Source organism: Eretmochelys imbricata, chromosome 9, assembly GCF_965152235.1.
Source record: "Eretmochelys imbricata isolate rEreImb1 chromosome 9, rEreImb1.hap1, whole genome shotgun sequence".
In the NCBI taxonomy this organism is placed as follows: Eukaryota; Metazoa; Chordata; order Testudines; family Cheloniidae; genus Eretmochelys; species Eretmochelys imbricata.
In genome coordinates this window covers 75,598,484-75,619,032 of record NC_135580.1, presented here as the reverse complement: position 1 = coordinate 75,619,032, position 20,549 = coordinate 75,598,484, and the positions used below count along the sequence as shown (strand labels likewise).

At 41.1% G+C, this 20,549-nt stretch overlaps 1 protein-coding gene and 1 long non-coding RNA gene across 3 annotated transcripts in view; one reads left to right on the top strand and one right to left on the bottom strand.

The window, feature by feature from the left end:
* Window positions 1-14,087, top strand: part of LOC144270449 (uncharacterized) — a 73,826-nt gene extending 59,739 nt beyond the window's left edge. The window contains exon 5 of one of the 2 annotated variants that reach the window (XR_013347157.1): window positions 11,761-14,087. This is a non-coding gene — a long non-coding RNA (uncharacterized LOC144270449). Of the gene's footprint in view, window positions 1-11,031 lie in introns of both variants that reach the window. The other variant, XR_013347156.1, reaches the window with a different exon arrangement.
* Window positions 8,459-18,942, bottom strand: HMGN5 (high mobility group nucleosome binding domain 5). The gene is made up of 6 exons (XM_077826926.1): window positions 18,671-18,942; window positions 16,869-16,898; window positions 15,262-15,291; window positions 14,168-14,218; window positions 10,276-10,419; window positions 8,459-9,129 (listed from the first exon to the last, which is right to left on the bottom strand). The coding sequence occupies exons 1-6, from the start codon at window positions 18,683-18,685 to the stop codon at window positions 9,082-9,084; spliced, it is 318 nt and encodes a 105-aa protein (XP_077683052.1). The 5' UTR covers window positions 18,686-18,942; the 3' UTR covers window positions 8,459-9,081.
* Window positions 18,943-20,549: the final 1,607 nt, after the last annotated feature.

Here is a 20,549-nt window from a genome sequence, read left to right as displayed (position 1 = left end):
TCCTTGTGTAGAGGGGGAGCACAAGGCTCATGGACCCTTAAGCTGTCTATTTCAGGGGCTTAAGGAAGATTTAAGTACTCCATAGATCTTGTGCTGGCCCCACTGCACATGGCTCCTTTGGCCACAATGTTGCACTGGGAGCTTCAGTTCAATGGATTATCCACCATGACCCCCAAATCTCTTTGAGTCAACCCTTTCCCAGCTACAGTCCCCCATACTGTAAGTATGGCCTATAGTCTTTGTTCCTAGATTTGCATTTAGCCATATTAAAATTGTTTGCTTGGTAAGCTGGGCTCAAGCAATGGTTTGTGCTTACCAAACATATTGTTTGCTTGGTAAGCTGGGCTCAAGCAATGGTTTATGCTTACCAAACATATTGTTTGCTTGGTAAGCTGGGCTCAAGCAATCCAGAGAGCTCTGTATCAGTGACCTGGCCTCTTCTTTATTTACCACTCCCCCAATTTTTGTGTCATCTGCAAACTTTATCAGTGATGATTTTGGTTTTTTCCAGGTCATTAATAAAAATGTTAAATAGTTCAGGGCCAAGAACCAATCCCTGTGGGAGCCCACTAGACACAGACCTGTTTGATTCCCTGTTTACAATTACATTTTGAGTCCTATCAGTTAGCCAGCTTTTAATCCATGTAATGTGTGCCATGTTAATTTTATATCTTTCTAGTTTTTAATTAAAATGTCATGTGGTATCAACTCAAATGTTTTATGGACATCTAAGTATATTAAATCAATACTCTTACTATTATCAACCAGACTTGCAATATCATCAAAAAGATGTCAAGTTAGTTTGACAGGATCTATTTTCCATAAACCTGCATTGATTGGCATTATTATGTTATCCTCTTTAATTCTTTATTAATTTTGTCTTGTATTATTCCTCCATTATCTTGCTGGGGATTGATGTCAGACTGACAGGCCTAAAATTACATCTTTTTTACCCTTTTTAAATACTGGCACAACATTAGCCTTCTTCCAGTCTTCTGGAAGTTCCTGATGTTCCAAAACCTATTGAAAATCAACATTAATGGTTCAGCAAGCTCCTCAGCCAGGTCTTTTAAAACTCTTGGATAAAAGTTATCTGGACCTGCTAATTTTAAAATGTCTAACTTTAATAGCTGCTGTTTAACATCTTCCTGAGATTCTAGTAGAATGGAAAGAGTGTTATATGATATAACTACATCATCTGTTTTTTTCCAACTACAGAATAGAAATATTTATTGAAAACTTCTGACTTTTCTGCATTATTATTGATAATTGTACCATTTCCATCTAGTCATGGACAAATACCACTGTTAGGATTCTTTTCTTCCTAATATACTTAAGAAAATTCCTTATTGTCCTTAACGCTCCTGGCAATAGAGTGCTCCTTGTGTTCTTTTGCTTCCCTTATCAATTTTCTACAATTTCTAGCATCTGATTTATATTCATTGCTATCAACTTCCACTTTCTTCCATTTGTGATTGTTTGTGTGTTTTACAGCTGCCTTCTCTCCCTCTCTAAACCAGGTCTTTTTTAAACCAATATTGCTTTCTTCCTCAATTGTGGCTTTTGGGGAATCTAGTAAAGTATTCATATTTATCATTCACATTTTTTTTATTACATTCAGCTGATTTGTATCATAACGGTTTTCAGCATTGTGAAATTGGCCCCTTTAAAGCGCAAAAGTATAGATAGCTCTGGTCTGTAGTCTATTCTGTTTGTATATTATAAATGTGATCAAGTTATGATCATTTTACCTAAGTTACCATAAAGATAAACTGATCACAGAACTATAAATTAATCTGTCAAAACAAGATCTAATATAGAATTCAAGAGTAAGAGAATCAACAGTAAGTGATGTGCGCTGGGGAGCTGTGGGATTTTCTGAAGTGGGGCTCCCTTGATCTCCCCTGTTGAAACTATTTCACTGTGGATAAATAATGAAAGAATGATTCTGTCCAGATAAGTGCCCTAACCACTGGACCATAGTCATTCTCGCTCGCTCTCCGTCCCCCCCCCCCCCCCCAACAGTCAGACAGAGAAAGTCATCCACTCAATATGTGCAATACTTTACTTTTTTCATTTAAGTACACATCTGAGTTTGATGCACCAAACATCCCTTTATTTGGCTATACAATCATAAAAGCCAAGAGGCAGTTTGCACCTTGCAATCTTTCAGATTTGGAGATCATTCTGAAATATAGATTAACACACCACTGCACAGTGAAAAGCTAGGAATGGTTGTTATTATAAAGGGTGTTGTTCACCCAGAGTAAAATTTCTAAGCTCTTTAGATGGTGTGTAAAACATTCAGGCTAATGGCATGACATTCTGATATTTCTGAGATATAAATGCATTCTGGGATGTATACATTATAGGAGTAGCAATAAATTGCATTTGAAGGGACAGCAACTGCATGCTTGAAAACAGGTGGTCTTAGTGCTCTGAATAGTCCTGATCCTGTATGTCAAAGTTAAGCACATTTGAGTCTGGTTGTCTTTTAGGTTTGCTGTTTCTCTGTGATTGTAATAGCTGAGAATTTACATTAATCTGTATGTGTATGTATACACATATAGATAGAGATTACACCAGGTGTGTATCTCTCATAAATCGCAGTCATGTGATAAACTGCATTTATACCCTATGATCACCTCCCCTGCACTCCACCCACACGACCTGTAGCACTCCAAACTTCTGATCAGCTTTCAGACAATTGCTACTTGAGCACATAAATCAAATCCATATGTTTCCTTCTTTCCTCACATGTGGAACTCCTCCCACTTTCCTCCGCCCCGCCCCCCAAAAAATTACATTGGCTAAAATGGGTAATATTCAATGCTGGGCAAGAAACAGGATGAAGTTTTTGATCTCTCTGAGTCCTAGGGGCTAGAAACAGGAGCTGTGTACTATTAGAAGATAAGGAATCCCCTCTTCCTTTCTGGTGGGATAAAGCTTTCATTTCTGACTGATTATGAAACACTGGAACTTAAAGCAGTGATGTTCTGATGTATGGAAAAGATAATTTAGGGGGGGAGAAGAGCTGAGCTCTGCAAAGACACGGGCCAGTCATCCCTCCCCCACCCCCGTGGCTGGAAGCAGCTCCCATCCCTTTCCTCCCGCATGGTGCACAAAGGCTGCTGCTGGCTACATTCTGGTTTGAACCCTGGCAGAAGTGTGGGAAAGGGGGACATGTGACCCTGCATGCACCCCCACATGTTGCCTCGGGAAGATGCAGCACAAGAAGCGGGTCCATCCCAGGGGCCCAGCCAGTCATGGCAGGTGGAGAGTATTGGGCAGAGAGGGGAGGGTCGGTTGGTCACCCCATGTCAGAGATGTATGGGAGTGTATGTGTATGTTGGGGAGATGGGTGTGTGTGTCACTTCTCCCCGTGTGAATCCTAAAGTCTTAAAGATAAGAAGGTAAATAAAAAGAATCCAACTACACAGTATTTCTTTTTAACAGGTCCTCAGCCAACTCAATGTTAATTTGAACGTTTGTACTGCATAGTTCTGACTGATTGCCGTTGAACTCGCTTGAATATAAGTAATTTTACCAGGTGTCCTGTATTCAGCATACAGAAATACGGTCACCCTATTTAGACCTGAATTGACAGCCTTTCATCCTCACACCACATCATCTCCACAACCTTGTACTCACAATGCAGATGTGCTATCGTACCTAGACAAAACAGAATTTGCTAAGTAGGTGGTGGCAGCCTTAAGTAGAGGTTTTCTTTAAATCTCAACCTTAATGTTTCAGAGGTTTTATGTTTATTAAATGAAAACATCAACAGCAGCTAGTTTTTATGTTTACAATGAACTGATTCTTGTCAAACAGTGCCTATTTGACACCAGTTAATATCTAAAATATTACATTCTGCCATTCTGCATTTATTGTTTCATTTTAAAATCCAAGTCCACACTCACTCTTATACACACCTTGTATAATAATTCAAGTGCTATAATGGCATTTTATCACTGTAAATTGTTGCTAACCTGACCTTAAATCTATCCTGCTGGCTAACATTAACCACAACGCTTCAGAACTGTCGCTGTCTTAGCCTCATGCATCCATTCATTACATCATATTTTTTCCTAGGATCTTTATTTTTAATAACAATAACTGAACTCCCACATATTCAATTATTCCTGGCAACTCCGTGACACTTTAACAGTTGTTAAAGAGGCAACATCAAATTCTTCATGCTCTGGGTATTGCAAAACTAAATCAATCCTTTACACCTATAGAAATAAGACTAATTTTAAAAAAACCCTACAAAAATCACAAGAAAAGGTAATGATTGTCTTCTTCTTACATTCCTGCTGAGCCTTCACACTTGAATTCATTGCCAGTAGCCTTTTCCATATAATAAAAAATGTGTATCCATCTGATTGTCAGTTTAAAGACTTTCTTCCTATTTGGACCTGATCTAGATAGACCATAAACCAGTCAAGGAAGCTCTAGATGTCAAAGTGGTGTTTGCTTTTCAAATTAGTCAACCGGTCAACCAGTGTCCAAATGACAGGATCAACTAATGATGAGGATTTGTTCGGAGAAAAGTAATCTGTTTACTTTGTGCAACTCCTCTTGAGTGCAAGTTTCTATAGCAAAGCCATGAATAACACACGGAGATTTTTCTGTAAAAATTCTCAAGCAATTTTCTTTATTTGTTGGAAACATGGAATCTGATGCTTGCAATTACTATAGAACCAAGAACAACTCTTACATTAGCACCAAAGAGGAGGAAAGGTACAATACCAAACACACACAATAGTGCTGTAACAGTCTGGATACTGAAATGCAGAAATATGTCTTGACATAATGACCGTAACTAGCACATGTACACCCTGGCATATGAACTGGCCCTAAGCTAGAATGAAAATATTATATTCTTTATGCCTACAATTTTATAGATCACAAGCCTTGAAAACACTTCACTTTAAGCAAATAGAGGTTAAATGTGAAGGGAAAAGTTTGTGTTTTGGTTTGAAGAAACATCTTATATTCCTAGCAAATCCAATCCAGCTATTTTAAGTCAATTTTAGAAGAAATAATCTTGTTTGGTATATTGCATACATGGTATTACAGTACTGTTTTTTCAGATGTGCATAAGAACATAGTACATTTTCCTCTTATGGAATTATGGGCCTGCTCCAGAGCCCAATGAAATCAATGGGACTCTTTCCATTTGGAGTGGAGTCTTTGGATCAGGTCCTACGTTACATGGGTTCATCCAAAGAATAGGCCCCCCCAGAACTGTGGTAGAACTTTACTCATTCAAAAATAGGCTCAATTCAGAAAAGTATTTTTCATTTGTAGAGTTGTAATGAATTATCTTCTGGCTGGTTATCACTTCTTAAATTTAGACACATACTTCCAGTGACCAAGATAGAATACTTTTAATTTTTATTATGTCCAGCTAAGTATCTAGTATTTGTCATGTACCCCAATACCTTTTTATGCGAGTGCCAATTATGAAATACTATTTTGCAATAACTTTGGAAAACTAGTAGCTATCACTGGAACCATTCCTTGAAATTAGAAAGACAATAATTAGTATAATTTATTTATCTTTCTCCAAATAAATATTATATCTTCTATGGTCCAGCCAAATATCTGAAGAATGAGACAGCAACATTTTAGGCAAACATTGAGGGTTTTTTTTTTAATTTAGAAAATAGTTCACAATATAGTCTGACCTCTAAAGTGCCTGGAATCTTCACCCCTCTCCCCATACCATACCGCTGCCATTTGAGATCGGGAATAATGCTGATCTGCCTTAGAATAAAAAGTGACCAGGTATTCTCTGTAAGGGTCTCTTTCCTTTGCAAAATTCTCTCCTCAACCTGTTCTAAAAAAGCCCAAATAGAGTGACAGGCACACACAAAAAGTCCATCTGTTTCAGTGGGCATTTGTGGAGGATTGAGGCAGCAGTGGGTGGGGGGGGGATTTGTCTGGTAGGGTGTTGGTGATTAAAGCCCTATTATAGGTCACATGACCGATCAGATGAGGTGTGGTAGGGTGGAGGGAAGAAGAAACACTGCTGCCTTGATTGATGTTTGGTTACTCCTGTGGTATCAGGTTTTTAAGTATATGTATGGCTTCCCAGAGCTTTTGATAGGCACCCACTGGTATGGAGTTTCTTCTGAACTAAAATCAAAATAGTTTATAAAGATCCAAAAGACAACCCACTCCCCTCTTTCACCAGCTAAATCTAGTAATATCCCTTGACTGAGCTATTGGTGATTATCCAATAATGAACAGGGGATATTCTGTCACTCACAGGAGTTCTGGCCAATCAATCAGCTTCTTCCCCTAGGCCATTACCATATACCTGAGGAGACAAAGTGGTGGACCAGCTGTGCTAGAAGAATAAAAAACACAAGTATTCTTTCTCTTGGGAGTTTTTCCTATGGGAAGGAAAGATCAGGTCCTAAAACATTTACAATCCTTCTTAGTAAAGTTGGGAAGATACCAAAATACTAGTGATTGAAGGTGATTTGGGGAAATTTCAACTATTTGTCTTGAAACTTAATGATTTGAAACTACTGGATACCATTCTTTTAAGCCACTTCTACACAACTGAACAGCATTTTGGGGCAGGGCCCGTGACTATCCTTTGGACAATACTGCAATACAAACTCAATAATAATGACATCAGATAAATGGGTTAAAAATCATGGACATTCCAGGGCTTGTACTAACATACAGGAAAAAGTTAAATTCTGTCTACAGCATTGACTTTGAAGAATGGCCTGGCAACACACATAAATTGGAGCTGTCTATATGGTTTGGTTGCTGTTGCTTCTTTATGGTTCAGAAAGAGGCCCAAGAGGTTGCATCTCTCTGACCACAACCTCACTCATTCTCTGGTCAGTTAGTCTTCCTGGGTTGACAAGAATTGAATTTATAATGCAGAAAAGACAAAACACCTTTTTTAAAAAAATTGTTCAAACCTTCTTTTAAAATAAGGAAGGAATAGCACAAGCCTCATTCCCCCTGCATATCACTTCTAACTGTTGATACTTGGGTATAGGGGTAATGTAAATGGGGACCATGACGTACAAAGAATGAGGCGGAGGAAGGAGGGAAATACTAACAAGTTCTACAATTTATATGCAATGTAGTGAAACAGACTAGTCATGTAAAGATTCTGTTTGGAGTGCTGCAACTTAGTTATTTACTGAACACACCCATCTGTTTGTATGCAGTTCTGACTTTGCACACTAAGGCCCAAATTCACAACCCTCATTTTGTCCTCCCCACCCCTTATAAAAATAAATCTAGAAGTGCAGAACATATTCTGTTCTCATAAGCTGTGTGCTTTATCTGTGTCTTTCTCTGCTGTACCTTCCTGTACCAAACCTAGCCTTTTCAAAGGCTTATACTAAAATGTATCATGTCAAGTGATTTCTTGTATTTAAAAGAAAAACCACCACTACAAGCACATAGTATTTCATGCTTCCGGTTGCTAGATTGTCTTATACAATAAAAGTTTTTAATTCTGCACTGCCAGTCATTTTGCTTCTTACCAGATATATCTGGCCAATAGTGTGAACTGAGCCTTTTGAATAAAAGGAGACTTACAGAGGAAAATTTAAAACATCCTTGATATACAGTCACATGCATAAAATTAGGTAGAAAACGTATTACTCCATACAAACCATGGCCCTGAGCCTAGTTACTGTTTTCCAATTTAATGAGGCTGACACTAATCAGGAAGAGTGTTGCATTAATGGAAAACACTTTTTTTCACCTGTAGCCTCCTACTAGAGGAGAGTAGAGGGGCTTATAAATGAATTTCATGAGTACACAACACATTTTTAAATAAGTAAATTATAAACAAGAATTGTGAAAGTTCATTATTTTATCTAGTGCTATAGAACATTCCCCTAGCACTACAGAAAGTCCTTTCTTACTATTGAGGGTTTGATTTAAACCCTTTAAGCCTCGATGCAGAAGCTTGTGCAATGGTCTTACAGCAAGAAGGACTTAGAAAACATACCAGAGGGATAGACAGGTCTAAGTTAAATAGGTTCTGCTCTTTAAATTTGGGAAGATTCATCATCCTAACTTCTAAAATGGTTATGCCATATATTTTAAAGATGCCAAGTACATCATCTTTGCTTAAACGATAGAAGTACCTCACAGGCATTACCATTTGTGAAATAAGACATAAATCTTCACTTGAAGATCTAGAACCAGATATGCTGATTTATACCAAAACGCCATAAAAACCAATGTAGCCATGCTAGCTCTACCAACTGTGGATATGGCCCATAAAGTGGTGTTTGTCTACATAGCTGGAGAAAATGGCTTAGAGGCCCAAGCATTGATCATATTGTGAATTCAAGCTCATCACCTACACGTTTTCAAGATAAAACATTGTGCTACTGATCACCTTTAGGAGACTTATTACTTTTCCAGCAATACAAGTTTACAGCACAAGCAACAAACCACAATCAACTTTCGAGGAGTCTTTTTTATTAAGATAAATCCAGCAAAATTCCTAACAGTGGGTACATACAACCAACCTGCCCTTTTAAAAGAAATGTTTGTATTTCATTTAAAAACATGATTACACTTTATTTTTTTCTCCAAAAGTGACAAAATAAAGTTACATTTGGGAAACAGATTTCCAGCTCCTAGGATTTTCATGAAAATATCTCACCTTCTTTATAAAAGCAACCCACAGAACCACTGGAATGTTTAACGCAGTTATTTGTTTTGAGACCTCCCCACTTTAAGAAACCATATAACACATACAAGGGTAAAATTAAAATCTGAAGTCTGTAAGCATGACTTACACAAAAAGGGACACACTGACAGAAGTCGAAAGCTACCACCACTTATTCTTTCCATGTACCATACAAACTATTACAATCACAAAATTTAAAAACAATGATTTTTTGTTTTGTTTTGTTAGGGATTTAATTCCCAAGTAACCGAGATGAAGATGTTCCATAATTAAATTCATGCTAAAAAAACCTGCATTTATAAAATAGTTGATAAAAATATTCCTCTCTGTTAACAATACAGCATGGAGGTATGGATACCAGATGATGGAGATATAGGGCAAGGTTAACATTACTCGGACTTGGCTTCCTTATCATCGGATGCTTCAGCAGCTGGTGCCTAAAAGTGTTTGGGAAGAACAGAAATGTTACGTTTTCACTCCAGCAGAGCCCCACTCTAACCCACCTGCTGAACAGGTTAGTTTGCAAAAAACTTACCTAACTAGAAAGGGATACAAAATTACTAAGGGAGATATAAACAGACTGGAACCTTGGTTGACAAATGTTACAAATTTTACAACAGGACTGATGCTGCAGCTAACACTGCAATATTAATGTAAATCCAAACAGGTGAAAATTTGGAATATTTTTGAGATTCACATCAAACATATGCTGGTGGCAGGATACAAAACCTCATTTCTATAGATCAGAAAGGAAATCTGAAATGTATATGTAAAACTGCAGTTATCTGCTTCCCTACTGTCCAACTTTTACAAATATAGTTCTTTCTACTGGTTTTTAAAAATGTTCTTACTACAGAACAAACTTAGCTAAAAACAGATTCCACCTGCCCCTTAAAAAAATACTCACAGCCTTTGAAAGACACTTCTGCACATACTGCTCCAATATTCACTTTTTATCATACAGGTTGTTGAGTCAAGAAGTCATTTTCTTTAAAGGTATTAAACAATACAAGGATGTTCAAGACTTGGAGAGACCTTTTTTAACTGAAAGCTTGGATACTAAAAGCAGCATGCTGGGAGAGAGGGGGAAGAGGGAGAGAGAAGAATCACCCACACATGATATCTTTTCCACATCCCTTCTTCTCCTCCACTCCCAGCCCAGAGTAAATTTCTGTATAGAAACAAACCTGACCCCACCTCTGCACATGCAATAGGCTCTACAGAGTGGAACCAGCATGACAGGATTCAGAGGCTGCACAGAGTATGCATATACCCTGCACAAAGCCCAGCACAGGGTGGGTGAGGGAACACATCAGGGGAGCTGCAGCTACCTAGGTCTTCTGGTTCTTCCCTGACCCAGTGGGAGAAAGGAAAGCATGAGGCTACAGAGCAGATGTGTGTTTGAAGGAAAAGTTCTCTCATTGCTTCCAGAAAGAGGCCCCTGTTGCTGTTATCCCTGCCAGCCCTTACCCAATAGATATCAATTAACTGAAAGGTAAGAGGAATCCTTTGTCTCTGCAGCTGCAATAAAACAAAGCTGTTTGTGACTATGCTTTTCAATATATTCACTGCAGTTAAGGTACCTCATTAGTTTTGGTATCTCCATTTTCAGAGTGGTTTTCTTCTTTAGCATCATCTTGCTTAGTTTCATCTTTGCCTTTGGCTCCCTTCTTCCCCTTTGCTGCTGCTTTTTTGTCCTCCTTTTTATCATTTGCTGCCTTCTCTTTCTGTTCGAAGTAATCACATGAACAAAAATGCATGATAGATGCACACAAAACTGGAGATTGCATTAAAGCATCAATATTTTCAAGTCTAAAGTTTGTATAACTAACTACTACTTATTGGAAATACAATTAACAAAGGTGAGGTGCACCAGATGAAAATTTCTATCAAGAAATCCTTTATTCTCTATCCTGTCCTTGATATACTACTGGGAATGAATAATCTAGAGGAACAAGGTCAAAGGTAGTTATGTCTGGGGTTAAAGAAATTCCCATTTTAAACATACATTTTATTAAGTTAGCTAAAAGTGTTGATGAGCTTGCATTTTGGCAGTTGAGCTACCTGCCAAACGACATTAAAAGAAAGACTAATCTAAGAGCATGCACGTCAATGGAAACACTAGAATTCTTCAGAGATGCTCTAAATATAAATTAGAAGAGTGAGAGAGAGGAAAGCTGAAGTCACCAAAGAATATTGCAAAAATATTCCTTGTTGTTCCAAGCAATATATATCATGTATGAGTTGTGTAAATTCAACTGTATCACTACAGATATAAAGAAAAAAAATTGAAATTAAAGTTTTAATGCATATTGCAATAATTGCAACTTTTTACACAGGAGTCACAATTAAATCAAAAGAAGGAAAAAAGCCCTCTGACACCATAACTCTGAAGTAACAGCCTTCTATACTTTTGGATCAAACCACCGCTTCACAACTCCCACCTACTTCAATTCCAGGGATTTGCACCTGAGTGCCAAAACTTCTGATTATACCAACCCTAACATCTTCTTCCACTCCAAAAGACAGAGGAACCATGAATACTTGGAAAATTACTGCTCATAAAATATCCTTTAAAAGATGATGTGGTCTCAGGGATTACAATTCATAAAAATGACCTGTTTCTTACAGAGACTAAGTGAGTGAGGTAATGTCTTTTACTGGACCAATTACCTCACCCACCTTGTCTCTCTAATATACTGGGACTGACACAGCTACACCTATACCTATTTCTTCAACACTTTTAGCCTAGTAGTGTATGGCAATTATTTTATACTAACGTGACAAAACTCACTAAATGGGACCATTTGTATAAAGCCTCAAGAGACCTTCATAAAGGTTAATGGGCTAGAACATTTGCCCAGAACTAGGGGTGTGGAGGGTCCTCTTCAGGGTCTCTCTCCCTCCCACCACTTCCCAAACAAAGAAACGGTAGTGGTGATCTACCTTCAGAGCACCTTCCTTGTGGAGTCCCTTCCATAGGATTGGGGGTTGATGGTTGAAGAAGGGAATCCATTCCTGCCTCTCTCCCACGGGAAACTAATGGAATCTTATTAACTGTTCCACAGCCTTCTCTTTACTGGGAAAGTACCATCTTAAAAGAGGTTCCAGGAGCAGCCAATGACTCGGGATTTCTTGGTAGCACAACTCTTATGGAGCCATTCTGTCAGGGACACAGGATCTCTACACAAAAAGCCATGGCCTGCCACAGATCCCAGACATCAACGTCAATCCCTGGATTCTGGGGACAAAACTACTGGCCATTCTGCAACATTGGTGTGTGATATATCTGTTCCCAGAACAGAATGATCCTGCACAAGGGAATCCTGATGGAATTTTTCGTTTCTAGGCCTTCTCCTGCAGCTCTTTCCATGGGAGGAGGGCCAATGTCATTTTAATAATTTTTCCTGAATGAATGGGAAGCCCAAAGATGGCAACATCAGTGATTAATACATCATGTGATTTTTTTCAACCCTACTTTATTTAATAAGGATATATTTAAGAGGATGAAAGCTATTCTTATAATTATAAACAAAAAGCTGTTAAAAGAATGTTAATGATGAAAATGTTAATGATGAAAAGTTAAAATTGGACAGTGCCGGAATTACAGTAGCCTCTGAAACCTACATTTCATCTCCTTGTGTGTACATATTGATAGCCTCGCCCAGCATCTCCTCAGAGTCTCTGAGAGAGCCACGAGTAGAACCCAGCTCCTCTGGGTCCAAGTCCAGAGCCTTACACACAAGAGAACATTCTCCTTTTCCTTGCAACCCACTACTTCATTCACTGTGCAATGAATGAGGCACTACTCTGGGCAAACAAATACTATGTGATCATTTAATTAGACTGCAACACGATGCTATGTACTTGGGGGGGGCCACACTACCTATGGACAGTCAACTTTAATTGTGATATTTCCTAACTGTTGAAGGATTAAGTTTGCACCTAACATTCTATTAACAGTTTTTTTATGTAGTTTCTTAAGTTTTTTAAAAAGCAAATTGAAAAAAACAAAGTGCATCACGAGGCACCACAGTGATTTCTGCATGAGTCAGCAGCAGCAGAGTCTGAACTCAGGACCTTTTGACCCACAAAACAGCTAAAAGGGAAACTCATGGTATCAGTAGGTTCTCGTCTTCTATGTAGATTCGCCACTATATGGAGCCAATACACACTTTGCTAGTGACTTGCGCATGTCTATTTGTGAGACAGGAGAAGAATGCTCAGTCTCAAGCTTCTTAAGTTCTGTTACTGGCTCTGGATTGTGGTCTACTGGCTCAACTGTAGAACTAAGTATGTAGATTTGTAACCTTTGTTCTGAAAGGCACAGTACCTAAGTGGATGAGACTTGGGTCTGCCATATTCGAGACCTATGTTCTATTCCCAGCTGTCCCTGAAGTGACTTCGTGCAACCTTTCAGTTACTTCAAGTGTAAAATGGGGAGGGAGAATAATAGTTGCCTGTCCCTTAAGGTGTATGAGGCCTTGTTTAATAAGGGCTGTTAAGAATACATTATAAACATCAGAAAGTGGAAGCAGAACTCATGATCTCCTGGCTTTTATCCTAGCACTCCTTTGTATAGGGTAAAGGATATTTTGCAGTTGCTGCTTTGCTTGGGTATCCATTCAGAGCCCCAAAGAGAGCTGTGAGTCACAGAGCATGCTCAGACTGTTGGATTTTTCAGATATTTTAACAGGAAGCCTCTAACTTGCTCTGCTGAGAATGTGCAAAAGGTGATGCTCAAAGGCCTATAATTTGGCCACATCTGGGTGAATTTTCAACAGGTCAACAAAAGACACTTCTTTGATCCCACAACTATCCCCTGCCAAATTTTGAGTTCCTGCTCTAAAGCACCAAGGAGCTTTAAAAAAAATGGTTGGAAATTTAATATTAAAAAAAAAAAATCAGGAAAAAATAGGTAGTTTTGCTAACTTCATTCTCAGAAAAGGTATTTTTTCTGAACATTAAAAAAATATATATCTAGCCTGAGGAGATAAAGCATAGAAAATTTTAATCCCAGTGGTTAAAGTCTGACAAATTAATACGCAACTGAAAACAGGGCCTTACTATGTACAGTGTAAAACACTTTCTTATAGGCATAGCTACCGGCACTGCCTACAATTATGGCTCTGTGGTCTCTATTCCACACATATTGTTAGGAGATTGATGCTTTGAATAGTATCCCATGGCAAGCAGTGAAAGAATTATCACAATTTGTTTAAAATTTCTTCAGACAAATCACTCAAGAATTTACCATAGGGAATGTTCCTGCACTGGAAGTAGTGTGAAAAAGAACACTCACTAGCTCTTTGCCATCTGTAATTTCTAAGATACTGATAGAGATTCCTCTAACTGGGCAAAATACATAATCTCATTAAAAATATTAAAAAACTAATTGACTCGCTATGCGCATCATTCCTATAAATACATTTTGAAAAAGAAAACCGCTGTATTAAAGAGGTCTTAAATATTTACCTTAGGTGCTGCCTTTTTGGGCTTTGGCTCCGGTTTAGGTGGAGCAGGTTTCTGTACAAAAAGCATATTGTAAAATAAGAAATATACCACCTGAAGAGCACTACAATGGTCTTATTAACAACCTCAACATACTTACTCCGTATGCAAATTTAAAACATATTAAAAGCATAGATGCAGGGCCATATGCTCCCCTGTGTAGTGTAAAGGACCAGAAAAGAATATGAACCATAATCATTTACAAGACTGAGATATATAAATTAGTATGTGTCATTTCACTCAGATACATGAGGAAAATGAAGTATGTGGCAGTGGTTATGACTAAAATATTTAATAAGTACATGTACTGTGTAGGGAGAGATGAGAGTCCTGCACTACTACACATGTGACAGCATCTTAAGTAAAGATCCACAGGATGTGGAAATGGACACTAAACTTTTCTGAAGTCTCTTGCTGTCTGAGATGATTTTTACCCCTATCCTTTGCAGAGGGTTCCTGGTATGCATAGGTATCTTCTGTTTTACCAAAATGAGGTGCAACTTTTCACCAGTATGGTAGCATTCATTTTCTTTGTTTCCTGTTGTAATTTCCTTGGTAGCATAAATTGATCCCAATCCTTTGAGTGTTCTGCATGTGGAAGAAGACTCCCAGGCATAGAGCACTTACAGGACTGGGCTTATATAGTACTTTGGCTTTGCCCTGAACTTTCCTGTCTCCAAACGTAATGCCCTCTTTAGAATTTGCAGATCTTCGGCCTCCAATCTGCAGTTCTTGTTCCCAAGAGTTGTGCTGCTGAAATCAATGGGACTACACATGTGAGTAAGGATTGCAGGATCCAGCCATTCCTGAATATGATGGTTTTTATGTCAAACTAGCATAGTGGATTTATCTCACATGTAAAATCTGTGAGTAGGTTCTGTAATATGTTGGTACACAAGCCATGGAAGCATGGACTATGAGTTTTATTTTTAAATGTAAGTGTGAACACATATCTACCTATACTCTTCTCATCACCATGAGATTCTTCCTACTCCAATCTTCCTGAATTGTCATCATCACGTACATCACAAATTCAATTTAAAAAAAAAGATACTCACTGCTGATAATCTAGCTGACCTTCTTTTTGGCTGCATAAAAGAAAGAGGTGTCACTAAAATTTAAAGAAAGAGCCATACATTCTCAGAATTATATCATCATCATCATAAAATAATTTGATGCAACCATTATTTAATGAAGCATTAAAACAAATACCAAGATCATTTACAGAGCTATGGATGTAATGGGTTTGCCTTTTTCCTAAAAAGCAAAATAGAAATGCCTATTTCTTTCACCATTTCCCCCCTTTTCACCAAACCCAGGTAAATAATAAGGACCCAATACTGTAAGCTCCTATGCATAGTTAGATCTCTGTGCCTAAGAGAAGCAAGACTGTGGTCTAAGGACCACATTTAACCTGAAACTGATTATCTTTGGCTGTGGAACTCCAAATTCTCCTGTACCAGGAACAGCTTTCTCTAAATCTGTGCATGTTAGTTCACCGAAGCTTCCAGTTTCAGACAGCTTAACAGCTGGGACAGGCAGTGAATTCTCCAAAATGTCTCTCAAGTTATAGTACAACGGACTGGACCCAGCGTTCCCTATCACGTGATATTTCATCCCTGACACCCAGAACCTGCATCAAAATCTGCTAGCACAGACCCATGTGACTGCTCACAGACAAGGTTCTGTGCAAACAGATACCTCTATTGGAGTGAGGGGCCTCAGTTAGTAATTTCTTTTAAACCAGTGGTCTCCAATCTTTTTACACACAAGCTCACTTTTTGAATTTACGTGTAACCCAGGATCTACCCCACCTCTTCCGAGGCCCTGCCCTGCTCACTCCATCCCCCCTCCCTCCGTTGCTCGCTTTCCCCGACCCTCACTCACTTTCTCCGGGCTGAGGCAGGGGGTTGGGGTGAGGGCTCTGGGCTGAGGGGTTCGGGGTGTTGGGGGAAGCTCCAGGCTAAGCCTGGGGGGCAGGGTGTTGGGGTGCAGGGGGGGATGAGGGGTGCAAGCTCCAGGAGGGGGCTCTGGGCTGGGGCAGAGTGTTGGGGTGCAGGAGAGGATACGGGGTGCTGGCTCCAGGAGGGGGCTCAGGGCTTGGGTGTAGGAGAAGTTCAGGGTGCAGGAGGGGGTACAGGGCGCTGGCTCTGGGAGGGGGCTCAGGGCTGGGCTCCTGCCGGGCGGCTCCTGGTCAGCAGGGCTAAGGCGGGCTCCCTGCCTGCCCTGGACCCACGCCGCTCCCAGAAGTGGCCAGCACGCCCCTGTGGCCTGCTGGTGTGTGTGCGTGTGTGCGTGTGCGTGCGGGTCTGAGTGCTGCTCCGGCCTGCAGGCACTGCCTCGCAGCTCCCATTGGCCGCAGTTCCCTGTTCCCAGGCAATGGGAGCTGCAGGGGTGGTGCTTGCAGGCAGCAGCAGCGTGCGGAGACACATTTCCCACCCGGGGCCGCAGGAGCGTGCTCGTCACCTCTGGGCGTGGCGCAGAGCGAGGGCAGGCAGGGAGCCGCTGGACCTTCAGCAGCCGGAGATCGCGATCGACTGTCAGAGGCTCCAGGATCGACAAGCCAATTGTGATCTACTGGTTGGTGACCAGTGTTTTAAACTCTTTACCACCACACAAGTTATGAGAGAAATAAGTTCATTTTATTAATATTTTATAAACCTACCTCCTCCTTCACCTCGCCTTCAGCTGCAGCCTGCATAAAAAAATTAAAAGAGCAAAATGTAAAAGGTTTGCATTCTTTACAGTCATGAAGGGGAAATTATGCCAAATGCTTGCAAACAGGCATTTGAGAATTATCATAGAGGTGACCAGAATAAGGAAGTCTGTGAAAATGGAATTAATGCTGGACCTATTTTCAGTGTGAGGTTGGAAAATACTACATGCCATTTTCTCTCAGTAAGTCTACATGCAGCATGGGGAGACCTACTAAAAAAGTAATTTCAAATATATCACAGTCAATTTTATCTTCATGTCTTAGTTCACCAGTTAAAACAGCTCTCCTTGATTTCATATCCTTGCAGTTTCTCGTATTACCAGCTCTTCTCATTGCCCTTCTACCTTGCGCACTTTTTAGTCATACTATCCCCGGCAGTAAATAATGTTTGCAAAGTGATCAAGCAAAAAATAATAATTGTGTAACTTCTGTTCCACTCCTCCCCCACATCCAACAGCTAAAAATGTGCAGCTGTGCTTTCAAGTCAGATCAGTGCAAGAGCCTAAGATCACTTCAAAGTTCCCAGATAAAAGACTACAACTCCCACAATGCCTCGGGCTCCCACTTTTGTTAAACGTCATTGCGTCAAAGCGTCCCCACATTTAAAAAGTTCCCGCCAAATTACCTGCAACAACAAGGTCGTTGTCAGCCCTATGCAAGGACAATGCTCTACTATCTATGCCCAGAGGCATCCCACTTACAGTAGGGGGAAGAGACAGCAGCAGCTGGATGGATGGGGACCTGCTTTAATGCCCTCAGGATTAGTGGGAGGAAGGGAGGCGTGTCACACATTGCAACACAGGCTACACCCAATTCCAGTACACCCGGAGAAATAAGAGCCCCCAGCAAGTGTATTTCTCAGAGGACAGGAAATGCCCGTGTCGTCACTTAATAGCAGGATGCCTTCAAAATGCAAACATGCAACACACATAAATAAAGGGGAGATGCTGAGATAACCAAGTGTTTGACCCTTAAAATGCACACACGGTCACAGCTACACTAGCGTCTGCTAGGCAGCACTATTTTAGATGTTGGAATTTTAGGGGGCAGGCTGCCCCTTTGCAAACAGCTCTGGGCTTGCTGAAAAGCAAGCTAGGAAAGACCAGCTGCTGAGCAGAGTCAAAGTTACTAATTCTGGTTGTGAATCCTTCCCAGCCCCTCTTCCCTTCAAGGACAGTTTCAAACTCTGCGCCGCCTAATGGCTCCAAATTACCATTGCACAACCATCTGGTATGACAAGAAGTGGGAGAGAAAAAAAAAGGGAGAACAAAGGCAAACGCAGGAGAAAGAGGCACCGTTTAGACTCAAATCCTCCCAGGCAATGGCCCAATCAACACTAAAATGCCCCCGGCGATTAATGGGAAGGTTCTGGCTGTCCAGCCATGCGCTTTTCGGGGCGCTTGGAGAAGCACAGCCTTCCGTGGCTAGCTCTGCCTGCCTGTATTCTCCATAGGGGCAGCAGCAGCACTATGGCTGTTTGTAATCCAGCATGGAGACACTGCTTAGCCTTCTCCTTGCAAACAAAACAGCCCAAAGTGAACTCAGACGCTCCCCTGCTCCCACAGATGAGCCCGACCGCACATTCTAATCATCGCCCTTCAGTTCCAACTCCACTTTAGGACATGCACAAAAAAATTAATATGCAAAAACTCTACATACACACGCATAAATTATAGATATTTTTGTAAACGCTCCTCTAATCTCTCTCCTTCATTCCCCATTTCTCTCGCCCCCCTATTTTTTGTACTTACCTTTCTTTTGGGCATAGTTGCACCTTAATAGTTGATTGCAAAATAGATAAGAGATCTATTAAAAAACAAATGCAATCAGAAAACAAAAAACTGTTTCAACCGTTCTGCAAAATTGCCAAAAAAATTTTATAAGGGACCAAGAGTTAATTGCAGCAGAAACTGAACAAAAAAAAAATCCCCCCCTCTTTATTGCAAACAGTAAAATACACCAACACGCAACCAAACTGCATGAATGGGGAGCGCGAGATGGGTCCAGCCTGAGAGTGACGCACCAGCTGGCCAATGGGAGACTCAGGCAAGAGCAAGGGAGGCGGGGCTGGAGCCTTAGCCCGAGAGAGACTCGCAGCGCACGCAAGGGGAAGCTGCTGGCTTTACGCTGTCTGCGCAGGGGAGCCGGCCTAAAGCGCTCGCTGAATAAGACTCCCGTCCCCAGCCCGGTGCGGGAGGTAGCGCAGTGGTGGCCTGCCTGGCTGGGTTGACGGGGGGTGCCTGGTGTCGGCAGACAGGGGCTCGCTGGGCAGCGGGAGGGGGTCTCCAAGCCGTGTGCGCCGCGCTGGGCAGCCGCTGCGGGCTCCTTCCCCCCTCCCCGCCGCCCACATCCCCCCAGAGGCTGTGACAGAAACTTCCCTGAAAGTTACCACGGGCAGCAGGATTGTGTCTGCTCGTCCCTGAGCCCAACAACATGGCTGCCTAGCCAGCTGCACCTTCCCTCCCCCAGCAGGGCCTGGAGCCCAACAAGGGGGCGGGGAGGCAGCAAGGGAGAAAGCAGCCCCCCCCGTGCCATGGGTTTGGGGCCCATGGAGGGAGGATAAATAATGGGCTGTCTCATGCCATTGGTTCTGAGGCAGGGCTCTCTCCACACCAGCTCCCATGGGGGCTTCTGCTTCCACCTTCCTGGCACGACATGGCAGGGCTCCACTGCCAATTTGCAATACCCAGCACAGCCCATTTATGACTGTTATGTGTTACTAGGATGGAGGCAGCTTGTGGCTTTGCACACGGTGCTTTATGCTGGTAGAATGAACCCTGGTGACCCTGCCCTGCCAGCCTAATAAGCCCACCTGTTGAAAAGCATTGTCACGCAGTTTCATTGCTGCGTGAATATGTATATAGTGCATGCCATATCCTTCTGCAGGTGTGCTGAATCCTTTTCAGGTCCAGGACTGGCACCAGTTACATTAGTAAGGTGTTTGGGGGGATTAATTATATTTTAAGGTGAGCTGTAGCTCACGAAAGCTCATGCTCAAATAAATTGGTTAGTCTCTAAGGTGCCACAAGTACTCCTTTTCATTTTAAGGTGTGCTTTCTAGATCACAAGAAATTGCATATTAAGTCGATAGGTGCCCATATTTGGGGTGTGGCAAGTCCCCTGCCTCTCTGACTCCTGAAAAAAGCAGTCGCTTTCTTTAAGACATGCAGAATTCTCTCATGTTGGAGTGCATGGTAGAGCAGCCGTCGTCATGAAGGATTCAAAAGCAATTCACAAACTACTGAAATTTGGCACATTGTTCCAAGCACACATCTGGAGTGGGAGGGCCAGGTATTTAGGGTGAGTCCTGCGGTGAATTCTCAGATACAGGTTGCTGCTGTGGTTAAGTTCCACTGATGATTCCACAATAGCTAACTGACACCATTCACTTCAGGATTTCTGCCCCTCCAACCTGCATTTTTCAGTGATAAAAGCACGCAGGTCCTCAAATGTATTTAGGCTCCTAAGTTCCATTGAAACCAACCTAAGATCTTCCGGGGTAGCTTGTGAACATCCTAATGACTTTAAACTGGGACCCAAAGTCATATGAGGCTTCCTGTGAACATCTTTGTGTGGTTGAGTGTTTTGGAAACTATGGGGTTAGTTCCACAATTAACTTTTACATTATGT